A 15,437-nucleotide genomic window follows, 5' to 3' on the forward strand; every position below is an offset into this window, starting at 1 on the left:
AGAAATTGGCAACACATGACAGCTCCCAACCTGGCTCACCTTCCCTCTCAGCTCCATTAGACAGCAACAGCTGTAAGCCACACTGTTCGGTACACACAGCCAAGATCCTAATGATTTTAAGTTTGGATTTGCAAGAGGCAGGAGGCAAAAAAAAAAAAAAATTGAAGCAATTTTCATGGCATAAGTCCAAGCTGCTGAGGTCTGACAGAGAAAGGGGAGAGAGCCCTGAATCCACAAGTGTCTGCTACACTAGATCGGGGTCACCAAAAGTAGGCTGGGAGTGCAGGTGCAAAGCTAAACACTGCTGCCGAGATCATAAAAACCCAAGCAGCTTATATGTGGCATTTAATATATCCGATGGTCCAGGGACCGTGCTTGGCTTACAGCACTTAGGAGGGAAAAAAAATACGCTGCCTTTCTAGAGATTCCTAAAAATATGCTAAATTTTTTTTTAGAAACATATTAGCTAAGCATCCCCTTTAGAACAGAAGAAAGGTCATTAACTGGGAAGTACTGGCAGCATGGTTTTCTTCTCCCAGTTTCCTTAACTTTCCTGTTTAAAAAAAAAAAAAAAAATCAGAATATTTCTCTCTCTCTTTCATAATAGGTTCTAAATCTCCTCTCTTAAAAAAACAAGGACCCTTCAGTGTCATTTTATAAGAGCTCCCAGCGAGCTCTGGAACCCACATCCTGTTTTCCCAACATGTTTGAGTACTCAGGGCTCCTTGACACGATGCAAGGATACATCCGGTGCCGGAAAAATGTAAACAGCTTTTCATTCCAGCAGTAGGATGGCTTGACCCTTCGATGCTCTTAAGTTCAGTCATTCTGCTGTGGGGCTTGTCAAGAGCTGTCCATACACAGTCCCAGAGCGCCTTTAATAAAAAGGACCCTAGAATTTTGGAAGGTTTATTCAATGAACAAAACATCCAAAAATTGTATAGTAGCTACAAAAAGGTAATGAGCAGTAAAACAGGGGGAGGGATGATGGCGGCAGAGAAAGTATTTCCCCTTCAGAGCTCAATTCCAACTCATTTATTTTATAAATAGCGCTTTCCAGGGGCAAACATTCTGCAGAAGCCAATCGGAATGATCAACCAATGCACGTAAAGCATCCTATGCATTTCAGTCACAATCGTGTGCCAATGTTCATAATCAAATGAAATCTGATTGGCAGAGTTTTCTAAAGAGAAAATCTATCGGTCTGTTCACAGAGGGCCAATAGTGGAGGTAGACCGGGGAGGCTGCTGGTGCCTTTTTCCTTTTGGTGCTGAACGCACACGAGAAGAGCCAGTAAACCTCAGGTTTTGTATTGAGCATGACATTTATGACCTCTGTTAGTGCCACACTTAAGGAAATTAATTTTTAAAATAAAAATCATTTTTTAAATTGTATGTATGTGCAATACATTGGAGAAACTTTCTGCTTTTAGGGCCAGATGGACAAAAAGGTTTTTCTCATTTTGAGTCTATGGGGAAAATGCTTAGTTCATGCTCACCACACACTAAATTACTCTTTGTTTTTGCTGTGATACATATTTTCCAGAGGGGATAAAACCACTGACTGCACAACCATAAAGGTGTAGATACATCTCTCAGCCTTTGGCCTCCTGTCTCCCAGTGCATGGAAGGGATATTCATATATCTTTATAGCTGCACAGCCTGTTCTGAGTTAATCCCTATGCATTTTACCTTCCTAATTCCCTTCCAGAGGGCTTCACCTTTTTGCTTGATGCTTTACTTTTCAAAGACTTTGTCATCAGACACATACTGACGAGATATAGTGCTTACATACAGCGGGAGTACAAGAGTGCAGGTGAGAATTACTAAACCAGGTAATTCAAAATAACACACAGCATTATATTAGAAACGAATACCCCAAATCTGGCATAACTTAATTGGAACAGTTTAAGTCCTTTCTACTCATCCGCCACCAGTATGGTTCCCATCTAGCAGCGGAAAAAGACCATCCAGTCTGACCAGTTATTCCTGTTCACACTATTACGGATATATACTAGCTGCCAGCCAAGGAGCATGACCACTTGTGAAATATCACTGTCTTCTTGGTCTTCCCCCTTTCTACCTCCCACCATCTTGGCCAGAAGAGCACACAAGAACCTCCGCTTAGTTCCCTCCAGCTCTCACGCCTCCCATGTCTCACCACCGAGCTGCGTAGTCATCTAGGGGTCGATATTCACAGATTGCTGATCACCTAAAGTTACGTGCCTAAACTGAGCCCTTTAAATTAATCACCAGCATGGCCACTGCCTGAGCATCCGGCCTCCTGGATCCCCCCTTCATAGCCTGCCAAACAGACCCGGCTGCACGTGCAAGGTTACTGCTTTTGTTTTATACTTTGTGTTTCATTCTGTATTCTGTCTTGTAGAAAGAGAAAATAAATAATAGATCCTGTGGTGTTTATTTCTAGTTTTCACTTTATGATATTTTAAGTGTTTGTGTTCAAATGTGTTTTACTGTCGTTTGCCTATGTCTTGCTTAGATGGCTAAGAACACAGAAAACTAATTAAGCTATAGGAATTTAGCGATTGGTCTATGGAGGGATCTGAGGGGTACTAAGACCATGAAAAATGACCACCCTTCCCACTGCTTCCCTGAAATAAGCAAATAATTCTCGTTGCATGGAGCATAAGTGCAAAAACACACAAACCCTATGCACCAGCATCTTTAGCAGCAGGCATTATTGTGAGATGACCGCACACATCAATGACTGGATGTCTTGAACCAGTGGCGATGTGTCTGACATTGGCAAAGGCAAATATGCCATGGGCACTACTGACAGTAGAAAAATGCATCTTTATTCATTTTATTTTCAACCCATACTAGTTGGGCATTGGTTAATTCACCTTACTGGCAGCAGCCCTTAGTGAACTTCTGCCTGCCCAAGTCCACATGAATTCTGGTGCTTCCCTTCCATGTATTTTGTTAGAAGCAGAGATGTGGGTTTTCGGAAAAATTCTGAACTGCAAAATATACAATTGCATAAAAAAAAGGTTTCTCAGAAAATTTACCATGCAAATTCTCTCTATTCCCTAAATAGATTTAGGCTCTGATTTGGCATTTGACCTATGTATATTTGGTAAACAGCCTCTCCACCAAAAAAATCCCAAAAAATAAATCACCTTATGTCAAGCTTGCCTAATATTGCATTGGCATCTGTTCATGGTTAGTAACTGAACTTTATTAAGCAATTTATTTTTAGAAAGTTTTCCATCCCACATCTTCAGACAAAAGGGCAGTTTTTTTTTGTTGGTTTTTTTTTTTAAATTGTAGTCAGTGTGCAAGATAATTCACATGACTATAATTTCTAGGTCTAAAAAACTAGCAATACTAACTCTGCATGCAGGGAGGTTAATCTTTCTATGGTGGAAGGGAAGTCTCCAGAGTCACACTGCCATCCTGAACCCAAGCAACATAGAGTAAAGAACGCTTTTACCAGCAAACCAAAATGCGAAGGTCCAAAATCAGCCAGAGAAGGGCATCCTTCTTAGTAGCAAGGCTGGAATACTCAATATTATGGGTTAGTGTCAGAGGAATCTCTCGCTCCCTCATTATACCTGTTTCTCGATCATGGCATACAGGTTTTCTTGTTTGGCATCAAAGGCAAGCTCATTCTTTACAGGGTTGTTGTTTTCCAAGACAATGGTGTCATATTCATATGGGCTGCTTGACAGGAACACCTATTCAAATAAAAAAACCCGATAGCATCAAGTTCATCAATCTCTTTTGTTTCTTACAATCAAACTATTTAAGAGTATCGGCAGAAAATCTGAAGCAGTGACACTAATATCCCACTGCTCAGCAGGGCACACTGGCTCTGGCAAACCAATGTATCACATAATTCCCGAGACTCATGTCTCCAATCTCATGCCTTTAACTGGCGGCCCAATGGTAGAGATGCAACGCAACCCAGGTCTTCCATGCTGATCTGACATTTCCTCTGATACTCTGAAGTGTGCTTCTGGGGGCTATGAACCCAAGTGCCCTCTAACCAGTGCACCCCTCAGTCAGGGAGAGGCGCATGGTGTATTCCATGGCCCAAATGCACCTAATGAACACCCCACATCAAAGTGAGAACAGGAAGCAGAGTAAATCTGATGCACACTCAGAGGGAAAACTGCTCCTGTTTGCTGGGAATTTAAGGTAATCATCAAGGGATTCAGCATCCATGATTTCTGCCGCAAAAGAATATAACAGATACAAGGCCACTGAATATGTAAATGGCATACTGCTTATTAACAGAAAATATCAGAGAAACATTATAGTCAGTGCTTGTAGGTGGCATGCCAGACCATTGCTTTTTAAGTCATACTACTACATTCCAAATAGTCACAACCTTAAATGACTATGCAGAAGGTACCACTTTCTTCTGCTCCCCGCCCCCCCCCCCCCCAATGGATCAAGAGCACAAGAGTAAAGCAACAGAGAGGCTGATGTAGGCGAGGTCCACACTGAATCATGGTGCCATAAGCCCATTTGCCGCCTTGATGAGCAAGCAGATGACAGAAGAAAGCAGAACCACCTCATAGGAGCCAGCCCCCCCTGCTACCAGAGCACCGAGAGAGAGCCAGCCCACAGTCAAACCCCCAAGGGAATCAGCCTACAGTGTTCCAACCCAGAAGAAACCAAACACTGTGGGAGGCAGCTGAGACCCCTTCTCACCCTGGGCATGAAGCATCCTGCATCTCTCCACCTCGAAGGAAAACCGCAGAAGCCAGCTGACCCTCTCTTCCACAACCAGCAGCAAAGCAGCCACCCTGACTCCTCCTCCCGGGTGCCCACCCCCCCCCCCCCTGAAGTTTTTTCAGGCTGGTTCTAGGCCCGTTTCCCCTCCCTACTTGTCCTATTTACCCCTCCTGGCCTTTGTTTCTGGACTTTAGTCCGAAACCTTTGCTGTTGGGGTTGAAAAACAGGCTGGACCTCGCTTTTCTCCATGTCAAGCCCTCTGGGGATAGGGAAATACCTACAGTACCTGAATGCAACCTGAAGTGCTGAAAAAAAGTGGAAAAAGCGGAATATAAAAAGAATCTAAATAAATAAATAAAGTGCAGCAAGGACAGTATATACTGGTATTACCTTAACAATCACGCCATCTGATGTCCCCAGAAATGCCACTGCATGCTCATCCTCCACTGCCACCGCCACTGCCGTAAACACGTTAGTCTCGCGCTGCAACACTGGTATCCCAACCACGCCATCTATGCTCTCCAGTGGGTAGGGAAGATGATCAGAGCCACAGGGATAATTCTTAGCTGTGTTTTTATCCTTCAAACAAATAGAGAAGGCAAAAAAATAAGTCTTCAGGTTCTTAACTTGCAATCCCTATGGCCAGAAGTAGCATGAACACAACACCATCCAGCACAAATCAACAAGGACGTGTGTGCTGGACCAGCAGAACTCATTCCAAGGACTCCTGAATATTCTTGAGGTGGAGAAGTAGGGCCAAGATAATGAACTTAACTAAATAATTTGTGCTCTGTCATCAGATAATGAGGGTCATATTCAGTAAGCTGGCAAGCAGACAAGTTACCCGGATAACTTGTCCAGGATGTTTGTTTGGCTGACCACTGTGATTAAGTGATCTGCTGAATAAGTCTTACTTGGTCAGATAAAGTTATCCGGCTAACTTTAAGACTTCTCTCCACATAATTAAAACTGGCCAGATAAATCTGAATATTGGCATTACCCTGATAACAAAACTCCACCCTGAAAAGCCCCATACCGCCTCCGACTTATCTGGCTATATACCCAGATAAGCCAGAGGCACTGACGGCCACCGGAAATTCAAAGAAACAGTTTGGCCACCTAAGTCCTGCACTTAGCAGAACAAAGCCTTTTGAACGTGGACATCAACAAGTTGGGTTTTGTTTTGTTTTTTTTACTTTTAGTCCATCTTTGGGGGTGGAAGGGAAATAGAACCAAAAGGTTACTAAGAGCCAAGAGTAACATAAGTATGAGAAAAAAAAAGTGCGAAACTTGTTGGGCAGACTGGATGGGCCGTTTGGTCTTCTTCTGCCATCATTTCTATGTTTCTAAATGATTCTCAAGATGGCTTAGAGCATTACCAGAATTTGAGTACAATAAGTCCCTTCCCCAAAGAGCTTACAATCTAAGTGGATCCCTGCAGCAACAGCAAATAAAATTGAGTTGCCCAAGACTACAAGGAGCATTAGTGGAGGGTGAGAGAGGGGGCTTAGGATATGAACCCTTGCTCTCAGGCTATTGCACTACCACTAGGCCATGCCTCCTGAGATGCAGATGTATTTATATTTATTTTAAGGGGGCACATTGATACAAGTTTCACTGCAGAGCACACATTTGCATCAGAACGGCCCCAGCAATTTTCTGTCTGAAAACTGGGCTGTTTTCATTGAGAAATCTGCCACATCTCTCCCTTAGGCTCCCGTCATCGTGCTTGCATGCAGTTTATCAGCAGCATGTGTTTTATTCAACCTCCTCCCAGCTTCAGAAAGGGCAGTGAACATTTCCCAGATCCCTTTTAAACCCACTTCACAGTGCAATGACTGTGAACATGTTACAGTCTGCAGTCACACACTATACTCAAGGATCTCATTTTGCAAGACCGACTTCCTTCTTCTGCAAAGAGCTATTGCAGCGCAAGGGCTTTCCCACAGTTTCCGTCATCTGAAAACTATTTTGCGAGGCTCTGAGCCTAACAAAGTCACCCCCCCAAAATCCCACGCCCTCAACTATACTGTTGGCCTGCCCAGTGCTTCTCAGGCAGATGATAGCTTTATATTGTGCTCATGTCTATTTTGTCACTTGTGTTTGGATTTTCAACCATGTTTGGCCAAAAAAATAAAAGGCAGGATTAAAATGTTTTGATGCTGATGATACACAGTGAAATCATCACTCACACAAGCTCTCTAAGCAGCAGCCCCTGTGGAGCCAGACCAAGACCAGCCCCAAGCATTGGTTGGAGTTTATGTCTTCCAGTTGGAGACAGTAATTATTCTACTGTATTAAAACCCAGCAAGTCTACAGAAAAAGGGGCTCTGACAATTGACATAATACATCTCATTGCATCAAATACTCGGTTATGGTAACATTTAACCTTTTCACAGGATCCCCACTATCTTATGACTCATGCAAATAAGCCCTGTCACTGGGAAATAGACCCTCCACCCCCAAATATCTACCATCTCATTTTGAAATGAATATAATGCTCTACTTTTCTAGGGATGTTTTGCTTTAATCACTTCTCTATGAAAACCCCACTCTAAATGGGCCTTCCAAAGATCAGCTTATACAAGCACCGCGATGGCTCTTTCCAGCATCTCTTCAAACAGACCCCCAAAATTAGCTGAAGAAAAGCTGCACCACCAACTGTATACACCCTTAGCAGGTAAACCACCTCCAAAATAATTTATTCTCCTCTGTCCTTGTCTGGATTCTTCCCAGAGGCTTTAACTTCCCACTGTGCTCCTTTTGTATTTTACAAAAAAAAAAAAAGCACGGTGATATGTTAATGGCAAGGAACAACTTTCAGAGGTAAATTGCAACACAGTATGACAACAACTTCACTTCCAAATTTCCATTCTAGTTTTATTATAAACTCATGTTAGTTTCAAATTTAGGTACATTTATATTTTCGTTTCAGTGGACAAGAAAAAAAAAATATCACACAGGAACTCAAGATGAGCTTGCCAGTCTAAGCAACTTTGGCAGCCGTGCATAAGAGGGAAATTACTTGATGAGGGAAGGTACACAGTGCTGGGTTCTGTACTGGGAATTAGCAGCCAGGAAAAGGACCTTGGAGTCCTTATAAAGCAAATCCTCAGCCCCGTCTAAAAAACAAACAGAATGTTAGGAATGGAGAACAAAACGGAACGTACATGGCCTCTGTTATCGAACCAGGGTGCAAAAACACAGATTACTACAAGCAGTTCTGGTCACCCCCCCACCGCAGAAAAAGACAGCAGAACTAGAAAAGGTGCAAAGGAAGGCAACAAAAAAGATCAAGGCGGTGCCACGGCTCCCCGACGATAAGAGACTACACGGGTTAGGGCTCCTGGAAAAGAGATGGCTGAGGGGGGGACTTTGATAGAAGTTTATAAAACCATGAGTGGGGTGGAATGGGTAAATAGAGGATGGTTACTTACCCTTTCAAACATTGCTAAAACAAGGGGACACTCCATGAAACTAACCACCAGGAGATGAAAATGAAAATCTTAGATTACACTTTTTCATGCAACGCACGATCAAGCTGTGGAATCTGTTGCCAGAGCTTGTGGTCAAGGTGACTAGCATAGTGGGGGGTTTAAGAGTGGCTCGGACAAGTTCCCGGAGGAAGCCCATCAAACATTAGCCAGGTAGACTGGACTATCTCTGAAAGTAACAAGAAATAGTTCTACTTTTTGGGATCTGCTGGATCATTGCAACTCTGGCCATTGCTGGGCTTGATGGCCCTTGGTCTGACTCAGCAAGACATTTCTTATGTTCCATTAATTCCTTTCAAGGTACAGCTCCATCTGTTGGGATGAAACCAGCCTTACAAGACAACTGTTTTGGCTCCTCTTGCTTCCTCCCCACCATAGGTGGGGATTATCTTCTTAGTCCAACTGCCTTTTCACAGCTATGCTAGAAAAAAATATGAACCGTAGAGAATCTATGGGGGATCTCCACTAGAATCTGACCAAAGCTTAGAATCCTGTGAAGAAGCAGGAGTTGGCGCAATACCACTTTGCCACAGCACCTCCTGTGGGGGCTGCTGCATCGGTGCGCTCCTGCCTGCTCAAGAGCTGGTGGTGCTTGAGGTCAGTGTGGGACTTTTGTTTGGCATTTGAGGAGGATCTTTTTGTTGGCTCCCCTATTCCATCTGCAGCCTGGTATTCAACTCCTTGGTTGATGTAGGAAAGGAAGTAAGAATTGTTTATTCACACCCAGTCATTTTTGGGAGCGTGTCTCAGTGATTTTTGAGTTTTAAGTAATTTGGGGTCTATTTCTGCTGGCTTCCCTGGTCCTGCTCAGGGTGGGAAGCACTCCTGCCCTGGAAAAGACTATGGAGAGAGAAAACTGTGTGTTCCAGTTCACACCCGGTGGTCAGAGTACGGTATCTCTTTATAGTTGATGCACATTCTTGCAGTGGAATATTTTATGTAAGTTAAAAGGCTTATGTCTCGTTTTGACAACTTACAATGCCATATGTTTTACCTTCTGCTCTAGGGTCCAGACTGAGTTTTGGCAGCCTAGCAGGCTATTTCGGTTTCCACCGCCGTGCATTCTATTTAACCCCTGATGAAGAAAAGTGATTTCGAAATACTGCAGCATCCTTTTTGGAACCTCAAATCACTTTTACCAGGAAGCAATTATTTGCATAAAAATAGCTGATTGGAAGGACGATCATTTATTCCAGACCTATGACTATAACTATATTGCACTTTTTGATATGAGACACTAAGCCGATAGTGCAGTCTGGTGCCTACGTATATGGAGGTCTTTCCTTAATTTGTCATGTGCACTGTAAAAGCTGAGTAAAATCTGTGTACACAAACTTATAACCATTGGCAAAGCATCACAGTAAACTTCTCTTGTGGAACACCCATCCTGAGTGTCTCATCTGATTTTTTTCTGGCACTGGTAATTGAAAGAATTAAGAACAGAGATTACACCCATAGAAAGACTTGTTACATCATGCCTTGGGTCCTGGAGATATGCCCTCCCCCCATTCATAGAATCCATACCACGGTTTACTGGGTCTGGGACGTAGTGCTAGTGACACTCCCCCAACCTTCCTGGCAACTGCTAGAAGGCAGCTTATATAACTAAAAGCATAAACAAATACACACTCAACCCACACTCAGCTGCTATCTGATTTATGCTGGACGGGTTGATGTCTGGCTTGAGACTAACAGAAAGGAATTATCAGGTGCGTAATTTCCTAGTCTGCTGCATCTCAATTCAGCCCATACCACTGAGACTCAGCACAGCAGTTCTCTATGAGGGCAGGAAGATTGCAGGCTGTAATATTCTGCATCTGCAGGTACCCACTTGTCTACCTGGTAATGCTTTGTGAATGTGTGAACTGATTTTCAAGAGGCTGCCTTACACAGATCCAAAAGAGATGCCACCTTTATCACTGACTGAGAGGCTGCTGCCCTAATGGAACGAGTCTTCGAAAATCTGGAACTTGATAGAGTCCTCTCTGAAATGCCTAAAAATACATTTTATCTATCTGAAAGTGGATTACCTTGAAGATGCTTTCACCTTTGCTCACTGGAAAGAGCATGAAAATCCATTCAGACTGTGTAAATAAAGCTTTAAAGACTTTTTACATCCTGAGAATTCATTCCCCTTTCCAGGACACTGGATTTGCACAAGGTAGAACAATTCCCGATTTAAATCAAATGTGGAGTTTGCTTTTCAAATGAAACTCAGAACTGTCCAAGGACATTATTGCCCTTGAAAAATCTGTAGAAAGAGGGTAAAATAAAGAAAACTTTTGTAGTTCATAGATTCTTCTGATAGAGCAATATTATAACAAGGAAAACTTTTTTAATGGTCAGAAATTAGGAAGATACCCAAACCTAACAGTTCATAGAGACTATAACAAGGCCTTCAAAATCAAATTCAAGCTCCATGACAGCTCCATGACTAGCTGGCCTAGTCAACTTTGCTGCTCTAAAGGAATGGCTAATAACCCAAAGGTCCATATTCAGCCGCCACGCAGCTCTGCTAGTTAGCTAACTAGTGCACAGCCGCACCGATGAATATACCCAGCTATCTTAAAATTAGCCGGTTATAGATAACCGGCTAACTTTAGGACAGCCTTTTAGCCCGAACAAAGTTGGCTGGATCAATCAGCCAGCTAACTCTGAACAAAGCTCCGCGCATTCCTGCCATTGACTTGTCTGGCTGAGTGCCAATCTGAATATCAGGCTCCTTGTGTTAAGGTAATCTTCTTCCCTTCAGCTGGACTTTTAATGGTAAGTATGGCAGCTATTTAGTCTCTCAAAGGAACTCATCTGGATCCCCAGTCCAACCTGTCAACTAAAAATTTGTAAACTACAATCAATGCTCTGGCAGCCAGTAGACCTCTTTACTATGTCCATTAGGCAAACTCTTCCCAAACATTATATGATGATGATTTGTAGATGATTTTCTGGACACTGATAGACCCGGCACTACTCTAGCTGAATAGTCCTTTTTCTTTAATTCTTCCCTTTCAATTTGAAGCTAGTGAAAAATTAGAGATCCTGAATCTGGCTCCTGACATGTCTGATTACAGAAGTTTCTCAACCGATAACGTTTATCAGTTCTTGAACGCAAGGTTTCCTGGGCCTAAAAAGCAATCTCATATTGAGCGAAAAAGGATGCACTATCACCCATCTAAACAGAAATCATGGTGGAAATAGCTATAGCAGAGCAGACACCTACTGTGATGCTTAGATCTGCAGACAAATATGATAACTGTTTGGGGGGGGGAAGACATGAAGCCCAAGTCTGGAGTCTAAGATGTCACAAATGATCTGGAACATTTTCTGCTTCTGTTCCCATTCTCATGGTACAAGGTTTGGCAGGTAGATTGGCTAAGCAGATTTATTCACCCTGACCCTGCAACATGCATGGCTAAAAATAGATGGAAGACTTGACTGGCCCATTGGCTCATGCTGTGTATTACTTTGTGGAAGGTTTCCCATTTTGATTCAGGGGCTGAGTCTTTTGCTCCCTAGGCTGGCCAGAGCTGCAGAGGCAACTTTCACAGCCCGAGGTGGGGGTGGGGGAGGATTTCATGGTCACTGCTCAAGAGTAACACCCGATGGGCAGATTCAAGGCCCATGACAGGAGTCCAGAAGAATTCTGTTGCATTGCTCTGCCCAGGATCATCACTGCAATGACCAGATTAGATGTGCTGGGGGAGGAGATGTATAAAATAGGGGAAAGATTTCCTGGATGGTTGAGAATGAAGGCCTCTGGTGCCAGAACAAATCCTGGTTCGGACTGAGCTGGAAGTACAAAATGAGCAGGAGGATACTGCTGGATAAAAAAAAAAAGGAATACTGGTTGTTTATACCATCATGCTAGGACTTGTGTCTTTGCCCATTTGTTCAGGTACATGACAGACAAAATTGTGCAACCTAATCCTGATGTTTCTCTGATGGAAGCTTGCCTGAAAGGATGCTAGAGCCCAAAACACAACTCTCATTTCCAGAATGATCTGTCACAGACCTCCTGCCTTGTTCCAACAGGCACATCAGAGTGGCACTCTACACCTACTACCAGCTCACATCTATAGAAATGAAAACCCAGTCCTGACTAAGGGCATTCCGTTGGGAAACACTTCCTCTCAGATCTCCTTTGACAGACTTAGACTGATTGGTATCTTTCCTAGGCAATTCTCAATTCTTTGACAGAGTGTGCTGGAGAGTTCTCATACTGAATATGACTCAGGGAACCATTCTCTATCACCAGTGCCAGACAACCAAACAGTAATATATATGGCACTGCTCTATTGTGGCTTCCTTATTGGGAAAAAAAATAAAAAAATTCAACGACCTCTTCTCACGTGTGTCCTCTGGCAGGGTGACAATCCTTCATAGAATAAGGAATCTGAAATATTCCAAACTCAGAACCTTTGACAGCACCTTCCTCAACCGATGACCCACCCTGTGGGTCTGCATCCCCTACTGCCTAGTCCCTTACTACTACAGACTCTTGAAACCAGGTTGGTCCAATTAGAAAATTGTCTAAAGAAAGAAAAATTCCCTGCTACGTCATTGTGTGCGTCCTATCACAAAGAACAGATACTATCAGTGACTCTCTGCTATGTGAATATCCAAGGCAATGCCCTGAAAATTCAGGTTCAATAAAAAATATCATCCAATATATAATTCAAGTGAACAAAAAGTGCATTTGACTGATAATGATCACATTTTAAGCTACCAGTAACACTTTTACTGATTAACCAGCAATGTCATCATTGCCCCTCTCCATCCATACCATGAAAAAAAAAAAAAAAAAAAGGTTGAGTTTTTTTTAAATGCTTTATCATGGTAATTAGTCTTATAGAGATAATAAACACATCATTACTGATAACATGACAGCCAAATAATCTGGGTAACAAAAGCTAATGATTGCATCCTGAATGACCTATGAATGATAAAATGCTTAACCTCTTCAGACCCAGAACTAGACAAAACACCCCAATTTCTTTGAAATTATCACATAGCTAGATTAAACTCAAGTGCGCCTCTGCTCTGGGGACTTTGACTATTGTACCTATGTGCAGAAGTGGTCAGCTTCTTAGAGCAGGGCTTTCCAAACAGCAGGGGTGGCTCATGGCAATGTGCCACCTGAGATGGGGAGCACATGCCACCGCTCCCCTCCAAATTTAAATAAAATTACCCCTCCCAAGACTCACAAAAGCCCTTGGTGATCCAGCGGGGGACCCGGAAGCAATCTGCTGCTCCTGGGCCGTCAGCTGCCACTAACCAAAATGGCACTGTCATCCATTGCCCCTACCATGTGACAGAGGCATTGGTAGCCCGTCAGATGGTAAGGGCTAAAGGTGTCATTTTGGATCGTGGCAGCCGACAGTCCGGGAGTGGCAGATAGCTGGACTGCCAGGGGCCGCAGCACAGGGCCTTTCAGCCAGCATGCACTCACAGTCCTGCAGCAGCCCTGCTCTCACAGGTTAACAGCAAGCCCTGAGGGAGGAGGGTTTGGGACCACTGCAGGGTCTGTGAGCTTGCTCAGACTTTCATTATTAATGCTGCTGCTGCCACTTGCAGATCACAGTTGGCCTTTGGACCAGCCAGAGGGTAAGGGCTGGTGGAAAGTGCCACCGTTCCTCTCTCCTCGCTCACCACTGAACCTTGCCTAAGAGAAAAATGTTGCCCCTGTCACCAGCCTGCCTTCTCTTCCCATCCAGCTTTGGGTTGAGGCTCAAAGGAAAATGCTGCCACTGACCTGGCCAGGGCAACGTTTGAAGGAAGGGGCTCTCTGAAGGGAAGAATCAGATGCAGAAGGGGTTAGATAGCTGGAGAAGGATGTCTGTGGAGGGGGAATGTAAAGATTGACAGGGTGATGGGAGAGAAGAGCTGGAAGAGAGACTAAAATAAGAAGAAATTATCCTAGTTCAGGTCAGCCAGCCTTTCAGAGATTACTTTCAACTAAAGTAGTATGGGATTTTTTTTTTTTTGTCTCTAAAAATCACAGATCATTACTTACTGACATGATTTCTGAAAAATATTTGTATTATGTGTGTATGGGAGTCTGACAGCTCAAAATGTAAAAGCATTTTATAGATTTGTTCCGGGGGGGGGGGGGGGGTGTTTCAAAGATTATTTAGTTTAATTATCAAATCTCGGGGTGGGGGAGAGCTTATGAGCCTAAATGTTATGGAGAAGGGGTGAGGCACAAGGCTGAAAGTTCACCTAGGGTGCCTAATATCCAGAAGTAGAAGGCCCTTAGCACTGCCCTAGTGCTAGCCTGCACAGGCAGACATGCCAAAGTCTCAAGTATCAAGTGTGAGACTCACTGAGATGCAGCCTCCTGCGCTCATGTGTTTCAGAGCCTTGGGCAGCGTGCACATGGAGGCGCGGCGGCGGTGGTGGTGGCAGTATCCCAGCCCAGGAAACCAGTGAATGGTGAGAGGTATCCTGTGGGGGAGGGGGAGAGGAGCTAGAACGAGTTGCGCTTCTTATGTTGGTCTCACCCAGCGGATGGCGCCGAATGTCTCAGCCAGAATGCCGCTTTAATAAAGTAACAGATCAGTGTATATTGTAGCAAAATTCATAATTCATTGCGGCAGCAAAACAAGGTTCACTATTTTGATAGCTCTAATTTACTAATTCTGAAGGGTCTGAGAAGCGAGACTCAAAAGAAATTTCCACTTCTCTGCTCATTATTGCTGAGCAACCTTATAGGGGTCGATCAAAAGAGGAAGCGCAGTATGGCCGGGCTGAACCATCCCACTGACGGTACAGAACCCACTTACCCTCCCTGCCATTACCTTTGCGGCAGTGGAAGACAACACTGGGGTGGGGGGGGGGGGACGGGACAGCGAGTTGCTCTCCTGGGTCCTGTGGTTGCTACCCCTCCCACAATCCCATGTACTCTGTCTAACCATAAAGCACATGAGGTGGGGGGAGGGGCCACAGCCGTAGGGACTACTATCATGTTTGCTGGGTCCCTGTGTGGCTGGCTTTTTATTTATAAACAAGCATTCTGCTAGCCTTCTAGGGCCAAGAGAAAGCAGCCGCCTCGCAGGAGTTAAGTTGTCTGCTGCACCTGAATCCCCAGTACAAAATCCTGTCCCTGGTGCGGATGTCCTCCCTTACCACCTCTGCGCCTGCTGTGCGAGTCCTGCTGGCATGGGAGTAGCTCCTCCAGTGGCCCCAATGGTTAGAGAGAATGAGAGGAGCCGGAGCTAAGAAAGGAGCTGTGGGAGGAAGGGAG

At 44.0% G+C, this 15,437-nt stretch overlaps 1 protein-coding gene across 6 annotated transcripts in view; it reads right to left on the bottom strand.

Annotated features, from left to right (window-relative positions):
* PLXNB2 (plexin B2) overlaps positions 1-15,437 on the bottom strand; it is a 503,243-nt gene that overhangs the window by 100,640 nt on the left and 387,166 nt on the right. For all 6 annotated transcript variants that reach the window (XM_029617384.1, XM_029617385.1, XM_029617386.1 and 3 more), the window contains 2 exons: positions 5,094-5,282; positions 3,575-3,697 (listed from right to left, as the gene is read on the bottom strand). In XM_029617384.1, coding sequence (XP_029473244.1) covers positions 3,575-3,697; positions 5,094-5,282 — 312 coding nt within the window. The remainder of the gene's footprint in view (positions 1-3,574; positions 3,698-5,093; positions 5,283-15,437) is intronic.

Source organism: Rhinatrema bivittatum, chromosome 9 (genome assembly GCF_901001135.1).
Source record: "Rhinatrema bivittatum chromosome 9, aRhiBiv1.1, whole genome shotgun sequence".
Classification (NCBI taxonomy): Eukaryota; Metazoa; Chordata; class Amphibia; order Gymnophiona; family Rhinatrematidae; genus Rhinatrema; species Rhinatrema bivittatum.